At 45.4% G+C, this 19,164-nt stretch overlaps 2 protein-coding genes across 5 annotated transcripts in view; one reads left to right on the forward strand and one right to left on the reverse strand.

The window, feature by feature from the left end:
* Positions 1–1,147: 1,147 nt before the first annotated feature.
* Positions 1,148–11,997, forward strand: LOC139581402 (T-cell leukemia homeobox protein 3-like). The gene is made up of 3 exons (XM_071411124.1): positions 1,148–1,790; positions 3,085–3,319; positions 10,122–11,997. The coding sequence occupies exons 1-3, from the start codon at positions 1,397–1,399 to the stop codon at positions 10,303–10,305; spliced, it is 813 nt and encodes a 270-aa protein (XP_071267225.1). The 5' UTR covers positions 1,148–1,396; the 3' UTR covers positions 10,306–11,997.
* LOC139581403 (A-type potassium channel modulatory protein KCNIP1-like) overlaps positions 11,257–19,164 on the reverse strand; it is a 59,099-nt gene continuing 51,191 nt past the window's right edge. For 3 of the 4 annotated variants that reach the window (XM_071411125.1, XM_071411127.1, XM_071411126.1), the window contains 6 exons: positions 16,329–16,453; positions 16,124–16,193; positions 14,886–14,956; positions 14,620–14,727; positions 14,329–14,496; positions 11,257–12,302 (listed from right to left, as the gene is read on the reverse strand). In XM_071411125.1, the coding sequence (XP_071267226.1) occupies positions 12,255–12,302; positions 14,329–14,496; positions 14,620–14,727; positions 14,886–14,956; positions 16,124–16,193; positions 16,329–16,453 (590 nt within the window). In that variant the 3' untranslated portion in view covers positions 11,257–12,254. The remainder of the gene's footprint in view (positions 12,303–14,328; positions 14,497–14,619; positions 14,728–14,885; positions 14,957–16,123; positions 16,194–16,328; positions 16,454–19,164) is intronic. The other variant, XM_071411129.1, reaches the window with a different exon arrangement.

Here is a 19,164-nt window from a genome sequence, read left to right on the forward strand (position 1 = left end):
TATATCAGGTCTATAGAGACGAGGACAGGAACACATCTCAGCAAAGCTCTAGCCAGGGGTACATAAACAGTTAATTGTGTCCGTCTTTTCATTGATTCTGATGGGCAGGAGGTTCCAGCGACCACGCAGACCCTCCACTTCCTCTGTATAGCCCGTGGCCTCGTCAGACAATTCCCTTTTATTATCAATTAATGTGCCACCGTCGGGTTATACCCTGCACTATTGTCATTTAGTTTAGGCCTTGTAAGGACTTAAAGCATCATGATTACCAGCAGCAGACACGGTTCGGAAACAACCTATTGGCTTAGTTCAAATGTATATCTTACACAGAGGAGGAATCTGACAGACACCGTAATCAAAACGGAGAAGTGATGCCTCGCTTCCTCTATACCTCAAATCAATGGCCCTAACCAAGGCCCACTTTAATCCATGACGAATAGACTCTTGTGTTAATACAGGTCCTCTCATGTTCCTCGTAGAAAATCAATAAGCCGACTGAACTGCCTGCGTTCATCTTCACTACTCCACAGGTCCGGTGAGAGACGCGCAGCCACCAACATGTGTATTGCGGGATGGACATATCACAGAGAAGAGACAGAGACAAGAGCTAGAGATTATCAACGACTAAACTGTATCGAAATAGGAAAAGGCAATGGGAAGTAAGAAATATGTAATCGTTGCAACTTGTATCTGTTATTTCAGGTCAATTAATATACTTCATTACAGCCTACTGTATTTTCATGGAGATCGGACAATGACAAGGCTACAAAAAGGAGGTTAGAATAAAGGGACTCCGGGCACTTTTTCAAAGCCTGTGGGGCGGCAGGTAGCCTAGCGGTTAGAGTGTTGTACCAGTTACCGAAAGGTTGCTAGCTCGAATCCCCAAGCTGGCAAGGTAAAAATCTGTCGTTCTGCCCCTGAACAAGGCAGTTAACCCACTGTTCCTAGGCCGTAATTGTAAATAAGAATGTGTTCTTAACTGACTTGCCTGGTTAAATAAATAAAGCACTAGGTCAAGTGAATTGTGAATTGCACTAAATTATATGAACTCTGTCGGAAAGCAGTCTAGGTTATGGTGTTAAATTATCCTCCCCCCAAGGGGTTGACAGCACCAACCAATAAAAACACAAGAATGGGGGGGGCAGCAAGACCAACATGTTTAGACGCAGGGAAGAGAGCGTCACAGACTTATCCAAACGCACATCAAACTGGCGTGCACTGGCGTGCACGAGGATGATCTGAAGGAGTGCTTTCCGAAGTTTCAGATGGTCGGATTCTGAACGGAGGATGACAATGGAGCCAACCGCAGTTGCTTTTTGGCACAAACCGGCTGTTTAACCTCGTTATTTAATTTCCATCCTGTCCAGCCATCCCACGGTCTGAGTAAACGGTGGGGATGGAGCGCGCACAGAGCGCCACAAGCCCTCCTACCAAAGAGGTCCAGCACGAACCCATCAGCTTCGGCATCGACCAGATACTTAGTAGCGGTGCTGACTCAGAGAGCGGCCGGACCAGCAGTGGAGACGGTTACCTTTTGGGGAGCCCAACCGGAGAGAGCGCAGCGCCCTACACCGCGCTGTCCATCTCCCTCTCGGGTATGGTACCACAGTTAGAGGATCCTGGTTTGTACGGAGTGAACCGCAGCCTGGGCAGCAGAGGAGTGATCCGGGTGCCCGCTCACAGACCGTTGACGGTCGAGGGACCGCTGCACGTGGGGAGCGCTGTGCCTGGGTATGGAGGCCTGTGTTTCCCGTGGGTCGGTTATAGGTTCGCCAAGGACAGGTTATCAGGTAACTTTCCGATAGAACCCTTAGCCTATAGCCCATCAAATAATGTTTATTCTGTTTATATATATATATATATATATATACATACACCATTTCAGGCACAGTGATTTAGACTATCCATCTGAACATTAAGAAAATGTTCCCGGTTTCCCGTAATGGCAATTTTCAAAACATCTTATCTTACGTGTAATAAGCTTTAAAAAAGTGAAAAGCCAAATAATAACGATAACGATACGGCAATAAAAACAACAATAATACAGATTATGTGATCAATAAAATAACAAAGCATTTTGATAACCATTATTTCAATCTTCAACCTTTTACGCATTAAAACGGAAGAAAATGTAGGCTTCACCCACTTATGCAATTTTACTGAAATTGTAGCTTATTTCCTTATTTCTCTACATATTTAGCATATTTTAATGTTACAAGGCGTGTGCTTGATAAAGTCAATTAATACTTATAGCAACGAAAACCACGTGTAAATATTGAATAGGCCTATACAAATAAAATGTGGTAAAAAAACATAATTGCTACAATAATCAAATTGCATTGTAAAATCACCCAGAATAGCCTTAAATTGTATTGCTTTATGCCTCCATTTGTATTCACTTCCAGTTTAGGATCTTCTAGCGCCAAGGACATGTGATAAATTATTATTTTTAGATGTATCTCATGCACGTTCTTGTTATTGGCCTAAATATATAGATTTTAAATATAAGGATTTTGTTTAACACCCAACAGTTTATACAATCTGATAAAGACATATGAAAACATCCTCGTGAAGAGTGGTAAGCCATAGTGTAAATGTTAGGCAATAATGCTATTCATCTCACATGTAGACCTATTCAATCTGTAATAGCCTAATTCGGCACCCAGAGCCGAAACCAACATGATCGACTCCCTGTATTTACTATTTCATGTCATTGTTTGCTCACGCAAGAGGAAGCCTAATTGTAATATCCAGACAGAAATTATGGCTTTATCCCCAGAGAATAAACGATTCAAATCAGGTTAAAAATGAATATTCGCAAATTGCAGATGGATGTGTCGACGTAGGCCCAAACAGAAACGCCCGGTTTTATGCAGGCGCCAAATCAACCAATACAATTATCTTCTAACTAGGCTAATAATGAATATAACCTTTGTTTTCTACTGAGTATTAGCCTATACCCCAGAATTTATGAACTGTACAACAACACAGTTGGAGTCTTTCCTACCACAGAGGACAAAACACCCATCACTCATCCTCCGTGTAAACTCATCCTCCAGTCTGTTGTTCTGCTCCCTCCTTCAGCTCTCGTGCCATTCACGGTGACCCGGCGGATAGGTCATCCATACCAGAACCGCACACCGCCCAAACGGAAAAAGCCTCGGACATCCTTCTCCCGTGTGCAGATTTGTGAGTTGGAGAAGCGCTTCCACCGGCAGAAGTACCTCGCGAGCGCGGAGCGGGCCACCCTCGCCAAGAGCCTGAAGATGACAGACGCGCAGGTCAAGACCTGGTTCCAGAACCGCAGGACCAAGTGGAGGTCAGTTTATCAATTTTACAGTTGACATGTTTAGTCATACCTTAAAGTAAATGTCCATTGAAAATCTCAATGGATGATGTCTTCCTCGTGAGGAGAATGAACTGGCCAATTAGAAGTCTACTCGGATGAATATTTTTAACGATGGTTGGTATATGCCCACACCGTTATGTTGTTGGGGTACGCCCACACCATTCAGTTGTTTCGGTATACCCACACAATTCTGTTGTTGGAGTAAGCCGACATCATTTCAACACAGAAAAGCTGCTGCTTTTAGAAGGTGCTACACATAGGATTTTTGTTGTTGTTGGATTTTTACATTGTAATTTCAGGAAATGTCCATATTAAATCTGCAGTAATAGTGAAAATAAAGTGTTTCATAGTCACTATCATTTCATTATTAGCAACAGATCTATCATGAAGATCTATCATGAACATTTTCTGAAATTATACTAAACAAAAATATAAACACAACATGTAAAGTGATGGTCCCATATTTCACGAACTGAAATAAAAGATCTCAGAAATCTTCCTCATGCACAAAAAGGTTATTTCTTTCAAAAGTTGTATGCAAATTTGCTTACATCCCTGTTAGTGAGCATTTCTCCTTTGCCAAGATAATCCATCCAATTGACAGGTGTGGCATATCAAGAAGCTGATTAAACAGCATGATCATTACACAGGTGCACCTTGTGCTGGGGACAATAAAAGGCCACTCTAAAATGTGCAGTATTATCACACAAGTTTTGAGGGAGCATACAATTGACATGCTGACTGCAGGAATGTCCACCAGAGCTGTTGCCAGGTCATTTAATATACATTTCTCTACCATAAGCCACCTCCAAAGTCATTTTAGAGAATTTGGCAGTACGTCCAACTGGCCTCACAACCGCAGACCACATGTAAGCACACCAGCCCAGGACCTCTACATCCGGCTTCTTCACCTGCTGGATCATCAGAGACCTGCCACTCGGACAGCTGATGAAACTGTGGATTTGCACAAGCAAAGAATTTCTGCACAAACTGTCAGAAATCGTCTCAGCGAAGCTCATCTGCGTGCTCGTTGTTCTCACCACGGTCTTGACCTGACTGTAGTTTGGCATCATAACCGACTTAAGTGGGCAAATACTCCCCTTTGAAGGCCACTTGCACGCTGGAGAAGTGTGCTCTTCATGGATGAATCCTGGTTTCAACTATACCAGGCAGATGGAAGACAGCGTGTATGGCGTCGTGTGGGCGAGCGGTTTGTTATTCACAACATTGACATCAGAGTGCCCCATGGTGGTGGTGGGGTTATGGTATGGGCAGGCATAAGCAACGGAAAACAAACACAAATGCATTTTATTAAAGGTCATTTTAATGCAGAGATACCGTGCCGAGATCCTGAGGCCTATTGTCGTGCCATTCATCTGCCGCCATCACCTCATGTTTCAGCATGATAATGCACGGCCCCATGTCGCACGGATCTGTATACAATTTCTGGAAGCTGGAAATGTTACAGTTCTTCCATGGCCTGCATCCTCACCAGACGTGTCACCCATTGGGCAGGTTTGGGATGCTCTGGATCCACGTGTACGACAGCGTGTTCCAGGTCCCAACAATATCCAGCAACTTTGCACAGCCATTGAAGAGGAGTGGGACAAGATTACACAGGCCACAATCAACAGCCTGATCAACTCTATGCGAAGGAGATGTGTCACGCTGCATGAGCCAAATGGTGGTCACTCCAGATACTGACTGGTTTTCTGATTCACTCCCCTACTTTTTTTAAGGTGTCTGTGACCAACAGATGCATATCTGTATTCCCAGTCATGTGAAATTCATAAATTAGGGCCTAATGAAGTTATTTCAGTTGACTGATTTCCTTATATGAACTGTAACAGTCAAATCTTTGAAATTATTGTTTTTATATTCTTGTTCAGTATATAATGCAAAAATGTTAAAGAAAATCCTATCTGTAGCACCTTTAACCAGTGATGTAAAGTACCTACACTACCGTTCAAAAGTTTGGGGTCACTCAGAAATGTCCTTGTTTTTGAAAGAAAATCTAAAAAAATTGTCCATTAAAATAACATCAAATTGATCGTAAATACAGTGTGGACATTGTTAATGTTGTAAATGACTATTGTAGCTGGAAACGGCAGGTTTTTTATGGAATATCTACATAGGCGTACAGAGGCCCATTATCACCAACAATCACTCCTGTGTTCCAATGGCACATTGTGTTAGCTAATCCAAGTTTATCATTTTAAAAGGCTAATTGATCATTAGAAAACCCTTTTGCAATTATGTTAGCAGTTTTATTGCTTCTTTAATCAGGGCAACAGTTTTCAGCTGTGCTAACATAATTGCAAAAGCGTTTTCTAATGATCAATTAGCCTTTTTAAGTGATAAACTTGGATTAGCTAACACAACGTGCCATTGGAACACAGGAGTGATGGTTGCTGATAATGGGCCTCTGTACGCCTATGCAGATAATCCATTAAAAATCTGCCGTTTCCAGCTACAATAGTCATTTACAACATTAACAATGTATACGCTGTATTTCTGATCAATTTTGTTATTTTAATGGAACAAAAATGTGCTTTTCTTTCAAAAACAAGGACATTTCTGAGTGACCCCAAACTTTTGAACGGTAGTGTAGTTGAAAATACTTCAAAGTACTATTTAAGTTATTTTTTGGGGTATCTGTACATTACTTTACAATTTATATTTTTGACAACCTCATACTTTTACTTCACTGCATTGCTAAAGAAAATGATGTACTTTTTACTCCATACATTTTCCCTCTTCACTCAAAAGTACTCGTTACATTTTGAATGCTTAGCAGGAGAGGACAATTGTCTAATTCACACTTATCAAGAGAACGTCCCTGGTCATCACTACTGCCTCTGATCTGGCGGACTCACTAAACACGTGCTTCGTTTGAAAAACATGTCTGATGGTTGGAGCGCGCCCCTGGCTATCCGTAATGAAAAAAATGAAAAATTGGTGCCGTCAGGTTTGCTTAATATAAGGAATTTGAAATGATTTATACTTTTACTTTTCATACTTAAGTATATTTAATACCAAATACTTTTTAGACATTTACTCAAGTAGGAATTTACAGGGTGACTTTCACTTTTACTTGAGTCATTTTCGATGAATGTATGTTTACTTTTACTCAAGTATGACAATTGGTCACTTTTTCAAGCACTGCCTTTAACATAAACGTAATGAAACATTTTTGTGAGGAAAACTATTTCAGTCACATTGTAATTAATTATAGATACTATTTAATGGAAATCTGGAAACACTGTTACTTTAAGTCTTAATCTCGTTCATCAGTCACCAGACAGACACTTCTGCTCATGCCCAATTAGTCTGGGGACAAGGATAGTTTTAAAATATAGGCCTGAATTGAGACTATTGAGACGAATTATTTTCTGGTAGTGTGAAAGGTGCTACATGGGATTTTGGGGGATTTTTGCAGTGCCTTCAGAAAGTATTCACAAAGTGGGGTTGAAATGGATTTAATTGTATTTTTTTATCAATGATCTACACAAAATACTCTGTCATGTGAAAGTGGAAGAAACATTTCAACATTTGCCAAAAAATTATGAAAAATAAAAGACTAAAATATCTTGATTAGATAAGTATTCAACCCCCGTGTTAGAATCACCTTTGGCAGCGATTACAGCTGTGAGTCTTACTGTGTCACGCCCTGACCTTAGAGAACCTTTTATTTCTCTCTTTTGGTTAGGTCAGGGTGTGATTAGGCTGGGCATTCTAGTATTTCGTTTCTATGTTGGCCTGGTATGGTTCCCAATCAGAGGCAGCTGTCTGTCGTTGTCTCTGATTGGGGATCATATTTAGGCAGCCTTTTCCCACCTGTTGTTTGTGGGATCTTGTTTTTGTGTAGTGCCTGTGAGCACTCCATTACTTCACGTTTCGTTTGTTTCTGTATTTGTTTTGGTGAGTTTCATTTATTAAAACATGTGGAACTCTACGCACGCTGCGCCTTGGTCCATTTATTCCAACGAGCGTGACAGAAGATCCCACCACAACTGGACCAAGCAGCGTGCCCGGGAGGAGATGGCATCCTGGTCTTTGAAAGAGGTCGAGGAGAGAATATCCGGGACTTGGGAGGAAGTCTTGGCAAGACACGAAAGCCTGCCGGGGAAGCATGCGGAAGCAGCGAAGGAGCAACAACGACGACACCGGGGTTCGCGGCCACGACGGAAGCCCGAGAGGCAGCCTCAAAAAATGTTTTGGGGGGGGCACACAGGTTGGTTGGCGGAGCCAAGGTGGGAAGCAGAACCAACTCCCTGTACTCACCGTGTGGAGTTGGTCACCGTTCAGGTGCCATGTTTTGCGGTTCTACGCACCGTGTCTCCAGTGCGCCTCCACAGCCCGGTGCGTTCTGTGCCAGCTCCCCGCACTTGTCGTGCTAAAGTGGGTATCTGTCCAGGACGGGTTGTGCCGGCTCAGCGCTCCTGGTCTCCAGTAAGCCTCCAGGGTCCAGTATATCCTGCGCCGGCTCTACGCACTGTGTCCCCAGTGCGCCTTCACAGCCCAGTGCATCCTGTGCCAGCTCCCCACACTTGCCAATGCAGAGGTGGTCATTTGTCCAGGACGCGTTGTGCCAGCTCTACGCTCCAGACCTCCAGTGCGCCTCCACGGTCCAGTACATCCTGTGCCGGCTCCACGCACCCAGCCTCCAGTGCGTCTCCTCAGCCCGGTACGTTCTGTGCCAGCTCCACGCACCAGGCCTCCAGCGACGGTCTGCAGTCCAGAGCCTCCAGCGACGGTCTGCGGCCCGAAGCCTCCAGTGACGATCCATGGCCCGAAGCCTCCAGTGATGATCCATGGCCTGGAGCCTCCATTGATTATCCATGGCCCGGAGCCTCCATTGATGATCCATGGCCCGAAGCCTCCAGTCATGATCCATGGCCCGAAGCCTCCAGTGATGATCCATGGCCCAAAGCCTCCAGTGGATCCATGGCCCGGAGCCTCCAGTGATGATCCATGGCCCGGAGCCTCCAGTGATGATCCATGGCACGAAGCCTCCAGTGATGATCCATGGCCCGAGGCCTCCAGTGATGATCCATGGCCCGGAGCCTCCAGTGATGATCCATGGCCCGGAGCCTCCAGTGATGATCCATGGCCCGAAGCCTCCAGTGATGATCCATGGCCCGAAGCCTCCAGTGATGATCCATGGCCCGAAGTATAGGTCTTGCGTCAATAAGTATTCAACCCATTTTTTATGGCAAGCCTAAATAAGTTCAGGAGTAACATTTTTATCCAGACTCATTGCAGGTAAGAAAACAAACGTCCGTGGGCGTGGCGTAGAATCTGGCCGTATTAAGGAGCCTGGGTAGCCAGGCAAGCTGTCAGCATGGCCACTGCTCTTTAAATATGTCACTCAATGCTTCAAGTCACACCCTGCCACACCCACCAAATGGAGCAAATGTACCTCAAAGTCTGCTCAAGAATGCTGAAGAAAGTTTTGGTGAAACATGTCGTTCATTTCAAACCATTATGCAACATAGCGAACGTTCAATCGAACAGCTCGCTGGTAGATCCCTAATTCTTCTGCCAAAAAATGATTGGACTATCCTGTAGGCCTACCAGAATAAGTCAGGAGAAAACAGGATGGTAAAATCAGCCCAAGTGTCACACCTTCTCCCCCTTCCCCTCTCTGAGCTTGAGGGAGCCAGGCTGCCCTTCATTACGCACACCTGTCACCATCATTACTCGCACCTGCGTGGTTTTATTCCCCCGTCCAGGCGCTATTCTTGTTTTGTTTGATGTCTGTTTTCCATTAAATGTTCACTCCCTGTATTTGCTTCTCGTCTCCAGCGTCAGTCCTTACAGAATGCTGACACCAATATTTGAGGGAGTTCTTGTTTTTTGTTTTTGGTGGTTACGTCGGATCCAGGTGCCACCGCTGATGGAACCAGGGGTGCCTCAGCTGGCTCGTCGGGCTTCCACGCCTTAGTTGTCTCGAGAGGTTTCCTTGCCTCGTTTGGCTCAGCAGGCTTCCATCCACGTCATGCCTCAGCCGGCCCATCAGGCTCCCACGCCTCATCCGGCTCGTCAGGCTCCCACGTCTCAGCTGGATTGTTAGGCTCCCACGTCTCAGCTGGATTGTTAGGCTCCCACGCCTCAGCCGGCTCGTCGGGCTCCCACTCCTAAGCCGGCTTACCGGGCTTCTACGCCTCTGCCCGCTAGTACAGCGACAATGCCTCGGCCCGGCCTGTCAGGCTTGCCCAGGTGGGATGCCGGGTGGGGCCCCTAGAGGGGGGGGGGGGGTACTGTCACGCCTTCTCCCCCTTCCCCTCTCTGAGCTTGAGGGAGCCAGGCTGCCCTTCATTACGCACACCTGTCACCATCATTACGCGCATCTGCTCTAATTGGACTCACCTGGACTCTTTCATGTTTGTTGATTCCTCCTCTATATCTGTCTGTTCCTCAGTTGGTTCCCCGTGTCAGCATTATTGTCGTCATGTCGTTTCATTGCCCCGTCCAGGCGATGTTCTTGTTTTGTTCACTCCCTGTACTTGCTTCTTGTCTCCAGCGTCAGTCCTCACACCAAGTCTGTTTGGCCTAGACCTATAGTTTATCAAGTCATCTGCAATTATACAGTGCCTTCAGAAAAATGAAGCTGTAGGCCTAGATGCCTAAGGAAAGTTGAGATGGTATATAAACGTCCACTAGGCTACATAAGTTTGACCATTGTTGAATTTCAACATATTAGAAGTATTTTATGTTCATAATTAGATTGTAAGCAAGTAGGCCTAATCTCTCTCTTTCTCTGTTTTAGGAGACAGACAGCAGAGGAGCGGGAGGCTGAGCGTCAACAGGCCAATCGGCTGATCCTACAGCTGCAGGCCGACGCCCTCCACAAGTCCCTCAACGAATCAGCAGGTTTCGACCCGCTGTACTCACATAACTCCTCCTTGTATGCCCTGCAGAACCTCCAGCCCTGGGCCGAGGAGAGGGAGTAGGAGGAACCTGCAGCCCTGGGCCGAGGAGAGGGAGTAAGTCTCCCGTAACCACTGATCCAGGGTCACATATTTGGCCATCCTTCCCAACTGTTAAGATGAGGAATTGGATGATTTGACCCTAGCTCAGTTGGTAGTGGCAAAGTGGAGATTATGGACAGTGTGTGATGCCCCTTTGAGACTGTGTGGAGACAAGGTGCCTGATAGCCCTAATACTACACCCAACCCCTCATCCTTAGATTGAGCCCTATCTAGGTCTATCACTAGCCAAGCACCCTTACAGGTGTTTTGACCCCTATCTGGCCTTGTGTTATATCCCACACTGTGGCCGTGTTCGAGAGCGTCAAATCCATGGTGCATTGTGGGTAAATGGTTACTGACTGATCTACAGATAAGAATGAGTAGTTATTTATGATGCAAGGTGATTTGTAGATCAGTCAGCACTGTTGGCAGCAACGTGGAACAAGCTCTATGACTCTATGGCTAAAGAGAGATTGTAGACTCAAGTGACAGGGAACTGAGGGAAGGACAGGAGGAGCCATGTGTGAGAGGTAGAGGGGTAGAGAAGAGAGGGAGGAAGTGGAGAGGTGGAAGAGTGATGCATGTAATGTTGGTAAAGTATGAAACTAAAACATCCTCAAATGTTCCATTTGTGATTCATTTCCTATGAGGATGTGGGTGTAAATGTATCGTCATTTGTACTTGGGATGTAGATATGTAAATACCGATATACACTCTTCACTTGAGAACTCTTCATTTGTTGCCTGTGGTGTACAGACATGGATGGAAAGCTTCGTTTTACTCAAAGAAGACATATCAAACGTCACAATTTGTTCTGAAAAGTTGTTAAATATCATTTTGTACCACATCTCAATACACTGATGTTTTCTGTGAGATAACTGTGAGAAAAGGGATTTTGTATTTTTTGTCAGTAAGTTCACATTGATTAGGCTATTGTCATCTCTCATGGCTTTATTCCTGTATTCTCAGTGACAAGGTCTCTCTCTCTCTCTCTCTCTCTCTGGTCACAGTGAGTGGTTGGGTATTGTCTTGAGAGTTGTTACTGTCGGAATATCGTAATATCCCACAGCCGTAATATCCCACATAAGAATACACTTCAAAATGGGACTTGCAATAACTTCCTACCACTGTATATGTCTATCATAGGCCACATAACATCCAATCCAGGCTCTGTGGGCGGGATGTCGTCTGGCCATGACTTAGATTGACAGAAAAAGAGACCAACCACGACACAGATAAAAGAGCTCATTGCAGACAGAAAGATAGAAGCCAAAAACACTATGACACAAGTTACCACAACACCAAAAACATTGAATAACACTAACACACATTCGGTAGGAGTTCTGCATTTAGCAGGGTTAAGAATGACTTGGTTCAAATGTATTTTTCTTAAAGGTTAAATACCGATCAGATGAATTCTACAGATGAAAATGTATTGATTGTGTATTTGTTATTTGTAGTCGATTGAGGATTCAATCCAAGGTATGTGTGTATGCCTTAATCTGTGTGTGTGTTTATGTCAGTAGGTACACTAACAGGTGTGATATACACTCTCAGAGAGATCAGTAACCATAACAACATCAACAGAACAAGACAGAGAGGACTAGGGTGAAAGGTTACAGGGTCACAGGAGGTTCAAAAACAGGTACAGGGGTCAGAGGTCAAGGGCAAGGGTCATAACCCAGCCCATTGATGGTCACTGCCATGGTAACATGATGGTGAGACACTGTGCCACACGACTGGTGTGTATAGCTGTTGTTGGGCAGCCGGTGTTGAGTACCTCTCGTAACCATGGTGACAACAAAGTTTATTTGTGCCTCTTTTTTCCATTAAATGGCGGGCTGCTTTTCCTTCTCACAGTTCAAGCATCTCTTCCAATCCCTCCCGGTCTTTCTTTCTCTGTGTCTTTTCTCTCCTTTTCTCTGTGTGGTCTAAATGACATTTTTGAAGAGCTGCAGGGACCTCATGATGTTTTCGTCCTAAGAGAATAAAGTATGGAAAAAAGGAGAGCTGATTTAATATCAGGTGGAAAAAATTATACCTCTGAACTTGCAGTTCTCATAACCACCACGAGGGGGCAACAAAAACAGAGGAGAAGATAGCAAGGGACAGCAATGTGAACAGCAGAGAGTACAGAAAGCAAGACACCTCACATGCTTGTTTTTTTCTGGTTGGGGCAGGGTTGGCGGGGCAAGAGGGAGGAAGCGAGTTTAGTCAACCAAAACCAGCTGCTATCACAGTGATGCCTATGCTAAGCTAAGGTCCCTGGGAGTAAACACTTCCTTCTGCAACTGGATCCTGGACTTCCTGACAGGCTGCCCCCAGGTGGTAAGGGTAGGTAACAACACATCCGCAACGCTGATCCTCAACACAGGGGCCACTTAGAGGGGGGGTGCTCAGTCCCCTCCTGTAATCCCTGTTTCCTCATGACTGCACGGCCAGGCACGACTCCAACACCATCATTAAGTTTGTCGATGACACAACAGTGGTAGGCCTGATCACCAACAACGACAAGACAGCCTATAGGGAGGAGGTCAGAGACCTGGCCGTGTGGTGCCAGGACAACAACCTCTCCCTCAACATGATCAAGACAAAGGAGATGATTGTGGACTACAGGAAAAGGAGGACCGAGCACACCCCCAACCTGTAGTGGAGCAGGTTGAGAGTTTCAAGTTCCTTGGTGTCCACATCACCAACAAACTATCATGGTCCAAGCACACCAAGACAGTCGTGAAGAGGGCACGACAAAACCTATTCCCCCGCAGGAGACTGAAAAGATTTAGCATGGGTCCTCAGATCCTCAAAAGGTTCCACAACTGCACCATCGAGAGCATCCTGACTGGTTGCATCACTGCCTGGTATGGCAACTGCTTGGCCTCCGACCGCAAGGCACTACAGAGGGTAGTGCGTACGGCCCACTACATCACTGGGGCCAAGCTTCCTGCCATCCAGGACCTCTATACCAGGCGGTGTCAGAGGAAGGCCCTAAAAATTGTCAGACTCCAGCCACTCTAGTCATAGACTGTTCTCTCTGCTACCGCACGACAAGCGGTACCAGAGCGCCAAGTCTAGGTCCAAGAGGCTTCTAAACAGCTTCTACCCCCAAGCCATAAGACTCCTAAACATCTAATCAAATGGCTACCCAGACTATTTGCGTTGCTACTCTTATTATCTATGCATAGTCACTTTAACTCTACCTACATGTACATATTACCTCAATTACCTTGACTAACCGGTGCCCCCGCATATTGACTCTGTACCGGTACCCCTGTATGTAGCCTCGCTATTGTTATTTTACTGCTGCTGTTTAATTATTTGATACATAGATTTTTTTTAATGTTATTTTTGGGGGAGTATTTTTTCTTAAAACTGCACTGTTGGTTAAGGGCTTGTAAGTAAGCATTTCACTGTAAGGTCAACATCTGTTGTGGTGACAAATACAGTTTGATTTCGTTTGATTTGATGGGAGAGCCATAGGATTTGACCGAATATTGTGGATTTCTCCCCCACACAATGACTGGAGTCAATTTTGGGCGACTTTATGACAAGCTGAAAGAGTGTTGAGCATTCTGAGCCCGCATGGTTTCCATGACATTTTCCAGGCTGTGACATCTTCATTCTAAGTCTTTGGAGGACCGAATGAAGAAGTTAAAAAGGTAAAGACCTACAGAAGGGGCAAATAGAAAAGAATATTATACTTCATAAAATAACCCTAAGTCACTGTTGTGTACTTCTAAACTATAAAACTACACAACAGTGTTTGAAACGATAATTGATTATCTGCCTAGCAGCTACCTTGTTCTAATCTGATTGGTCAGATGTTTGTTGTTGACATAGAGATGGTAGATGGTTGGAAGCAAACCTAAAGTGGTTGAGTTGACGCATGGCTGTGAAGTTGGTCAGTTGATCATTGAATTTGATCCATCCAAAACCCTCAAACTAATATAAAATACAAGAATAAGTGGGTGGAACAATGATGATCGTATAAATGTAGAGAAAGTTGACCTCCTGGCAGGACAGAATGAACTCGTCCAGAGTGACTACTCCATCTCTGTTCTTGTCCATCTTCTGGAAGAAGGCATCCACATGTTGTTTGGGGGTGTCTGTCTTCAGGGCAGGGTAGGTGTACTTCCCCATCATGTCATATATCGCTCTGACGATGTCTGTCATCTCCTGTAAAACACGCACAAAGAATACACAAAACCGCCGCATATGAAGCAAAATATATGCAATAATATTTGCCTGTCGTTGTTAAATGGTGAAATAACCACACGCAATATTTAAGTACACACACACCTCCTTGTTGATGTAGCCATCTCTGTTGATGTCGTACAGGTTGAATGTCCACGTCAGTTTCTCCCTCACTGAACCCCTCAGCAGGGTGGACAACGCCATGATAAAGTCCTGGAGGAGGGAGAGAGCGACAGAATGAGACGCCGTATCACCGAGAACAAGAAGACGAATGATCCAGAATACAAAAAGGGTTAGTCATCTGATGATGGTGAGAAAGAGAAAGAGAGAGATAGAGGGGAGGAGTAGAGAGACAGTAGAGGAATGTTAACCTCAAACTTGATGGATCCACTGTGTGCTGAGTCAAAGGTGTTGAACAGGTAGTGTGCGTAGGTACTGGCATCTGCAGAGCATTGGAGAGAAGAGATACACTATGTATACAAAGTATGTGGACACCCCTTCAAATTAGTGGATTCGGCTATTTCAGCCACACCCATCGCTGACAGGTGTATGTAATTGAGCACACAGCCATGCAATCTCCATAGACAAACATTGGCAGTAGAATGGCCCGTACTGAAGAGCGCAATGACCTTCAACGTGGCACCGTCATATGATGCCACCTTTCCAACAAGTCAGTTCGTCAAATCTCTGCCCTGCTAGAGCTGCCCCGTTCAACCGTAAGTGGTGTTATTGTGAAGTGGAAACGTCTAGGAGCAACAACGGCTCAGCCGTGAAGTGGGAGACCACACAAGCTCACAGAACGGGACCGCCGAGTGTAAAAATCGTCTGTCCTCAGTTGCAACACTCACTATTGAGTCGCAAACTGCCTCTGGAAGCAACATCAGCACAGTAACTGTTAGTCGGGAGCTTCATGAAATGGGATTCCATGGCAGAGCAGCCACACACAAGCCTAAGATCACCATGCGCAATGCCAAGCGTCGGCTGGAGTGGTGTAAAGCTCGCCGCCATTGGACTCCGGAGCAGTGGAAACGCATTCTCTTGAGTGATGAATCCCGCTTCACCAACTGGCAGTCCGACAGGACGAATCTGGGTTTGGCGGATGGCAGGATAACCCTACCTGCCCCAATGCATAGTGCCAACTGTAAAGTTTGGTGGAGGAGGAATAATGGTCTGGGGCTGTTTTTCATGGTTTGGGCTAGGCCCCTTAGTTCCAGTTAACGGAAATCTTAACACTAGAGAATACAATAACAATGCCCCCGCGGACAAAGTGAGGTTCATACAGAAATGATTTGTCAACATCGGTGTGGAAAAACCTCACTAAGGCTCTTGTCGCTGAATAGAAGCAAGTCCCCGGAGTGTTCCAACATCTAATGTTCCAACATCTAGTGGAAAGCCTTCCCAGAGAGTGGAGGTTGTTATAGCAGCAAAGGGGTGACCAACTCCATTTTAATGCCCATGGTTTTGGAGTGAGATGTTGGACTAGCAGGTGTCCACATACTTTTGGTCATGTAATGTATGTATTACCCTTTATGTGATCATAACACAAATCCACTGCACAACTCAACACCTTTAAAGGTTATGTACACACAGACACAAACTCATTCCCTACCTCCATGGGGAAAGAACTGTGCGTATATTTGTTTGAAGGTGTCCTCATTCACCACCCCACTAGGGCACTCCTACGATGGAGAGAGAGGCAGAGAAAGATAGAGAAAATAGAGAGAAAAGAGAGAGATCAGCCATAGAGAGAGTGACAGACACTAAGTGATGAAGTAATGGAGAAATGGAGTGACACACATAGATTGACTACATACGTTTTTGAAGCCTCGGTAGAGCACTTGCAGCTCTTGCTTGCTGAAGTTGGTCTGAGCCTCTAGTTTATCCAGCCCTTCTGGCCGATGACACACAATGCTCAACTCAAAATCATCATCTATTTTATCTAGAGAGAGACAGAGCATCAATATCATTAGAGGGAATTTACACAAAATGTTGCATTTTCATCAGCTATAGAAAGGAGTAATACTGTAGGTAGGGAAAGAGAGAGAAGGGAGGACACAATAGCACAGAGAGGAGATGGACCTCAGAGAGAGAGTGAGAGAGAGGTCATTGTAGAAATCCCTGTGTTCCTCCACCTCAGTCACCTGACCGAGTCACTGTTCAATGATACTGTACACTCTTAGAAAAAAAGGTGCTATCTAGAATCTAAAAGGGTACTTTGGTTGTCCCCATAGGAAAACCCTTTGAAGAACCCCTTTTGGTTCCAGGCAGAACCCTTTTAGGTTACCTGGAACCAAAAAGGGTTCTCCTATGGAGACAGCCGTAGAACCCTTTTGGAACCTTTTTTTCTAAGAATGTACAGTCACACAAAACCAGCCTTACACACAGGTAATGGTAGTACACCTTCCCTCCTCTCTCTCAATACGCAGGGCAATCTTCATTCATATTGAAAAGTTTCACTATGCAGAAAATCGGAGAGACCCTTTAATAAGCTCAGCAGTGGTAACATACCAGGTCAATATCTGGGTTGAAAATCCTGGATAACCCGCAGTGGTAACTAATCACCCTCAATGTGGATTGCACCCAGTGGTAACTACTCTCCCTATACATTGGTAACCCCCAATGGTACCTACTCACCCTCAACATGGACAACCCCCAGTGGTAACTACTCACCCTCAATGTGATTAACACCCAGTGGTAACTACTCAGCCTCAAAGTGGATTGCTCCCAGTGGTAACTACTCACCCTCAATGTGATTAACACCCAGTGGTAACTACTCAGCCTCAAAGTGGATTGCTCCCAGTGGTAACTACTCACCCTCAACATAGTTAATCCCCAGTGGTAGCTGCTCAGCCTCAACGTGGATTACCTCTAGTTGTAAGTACTCACCCAAAACATGGATAACCCCCAGTGGTAACTACTCAGGCTCAATGTGGATAACCCCCAGTGGTAACTACTCAGCCTCAATGTGGACAACCCCCAGTGGTAACTACTCAGGCTCAATGTGGATAACCCCCAGTGGTAACTACTCAGGCTCAATGTGGACAACCCCCAGTGGAAACTATTCTCCCTCAACATGGATTACCCCCAGTGGCAACTACTCAGGCTCAATGTGGATAACCCCCAGTGGTAACAATTCTCCCTCAACATGCATAACCCCCAGTGGTAACTATTCACCCTCAATGTTGGTAACCCTCAGTGGTAACAATTCTCCCTCAACATGCATAACCCCCAGTGGTAACTATTCACCTCACTCTCAACGTGATTAACCCCCAGTGGTAACTATTCACCTCACTCTCAACGTGATTAACCCCCAGTGGTAACTATTCACCTCACTCTCAACGTGATTAACCCCCAGTGGTAACTACTCACCTCACTCTCAATGTGGATAACCCCCAGTGGGAGCTGCTCAGCCTCAACGTGGATTACCCCTAGTTGTAAGTACTCACCCACAACATGGATAACCCCCAATGGTAACTACTCACCCTCAATGTGGATTACCCCAAATGGTAGCTACTCAGCCTCAACATGGACAACCCCCAGTGGTAACCTCTCAGCCTCAATGTGGATGACCCCCAGTCGAAACTACTCACCATCAACTTGAATAACTCCCAGTGGCAACGACTCACCCACAACAGGGATTACCCCAAGTGGTAACTGCTCAGCCTCAACATGTATAACCCCCAGTGGTAACTACTCACCCTCAACGTGAATAACCCGCAGTGGTAACTACTCACCTCACCCTCAAGGTGGTTAACCACCAGTGGTAAATACTCAGGCTCAACGTGGATAACCCCCAGTGGTAACTACTCACCCACAACATGGATAACACCAAGTGGTAACTACTCAGCCTTAATGTGGATAACCCCCAGTGGTAACTACTCAGCCTTAATGTGGATAACCCCCAGTGGTAACTACTCACCTCAACATGGATAACCCCCAGTGGTAACTACTCAGCCTTAATGTGGATAACCCCCAGTGGTAACTACTCAGCCTCAATGTGGATAACCCCCATTGGTAACTACTCAGCCTCAACGTGGATAACCTTTAGTGGTAACTGCTCAGCCTCAATGTGGATAACCCCCTTGTTAACTACTCAGCCTCAATGTGGACAACCCCCAGTGGTAACTACTCACCCTCAATGTTGGTAACCCCCAGTGGTAACTATTCTCCCTCAACATGGATAACACCAAGTGGTAACTACTCAGCCTCAATGTGGACAACCCCCAGTGGAAACTGCTCAGCCTCAATGTTGGTAACCCCCAAAGGTAGCTACTCAGCATCAACGTGGATAACCCCCATTGGTAACTACTCAGCCTCAACGAGGATTACCCCCAAAGGTAGCTACTCAGCATCAACGTGGATAAACCCCAGTGGTAACTACACAGCCTCAACATGGATAACCTTTAGTGGTAACTGCTCAGCCTCAGCGTGGATAACCCTCAGTGGTAACTACTCAGCATCTATGTGGACAACCCCCAGTGGTAACTACTCAGCATCTATGTGGACAACCCCCAGTGGTAACTACTCAGCATCTATGTGGATAACCCCCAGTGGTAACTACTCAGCCCCAACGTAGATTACCCCCAGTGGTAACTACTCAGCATCAACGTGGATAACCCCCAGTGGTAACTACTCACCATCAACATGGAT

Source organism: Salvelinus alpinus, chromosome 7 (assembly GCF_045679555.1).
Source record: "Salvelinus alpinus chromosome 7, SLU_Salpinus.1, whole genome shotgun sequence".
NCBI classification, from domain to species: domain Eukaryota; kingdom Metazoa; phylum Chordata; class Actinopteri; order Salmoniformes; family Salmonidae; genus Salvelinus; species Salvelinus alpinus.

Bases quoted from the DNA above. Each gene is read 5' to 3' on its own strand.
- LOC139581402 (XM_071411124.1), top strand. From the start codon at position 1,397: ATGGAGCGCGCACAGAGCGCCACAAGCCCTCCTACCAAAGAGGTCCAG. The intron at 1,791-3,084 runs GTAACTTTCCGA...TCCCTCCTTCAG, and splicing joins CGCCAAGGACAGGTTATCAG to CTCTCGTGCCATTCACGGTG. The intron at 3,320-10,121 runs GTCAGTTTATCA...TCTCTGTTTTAG, and splicing joins AACCGCAGGACCAAGTGGAG to GAGACAGACAGCAGAGGAGC.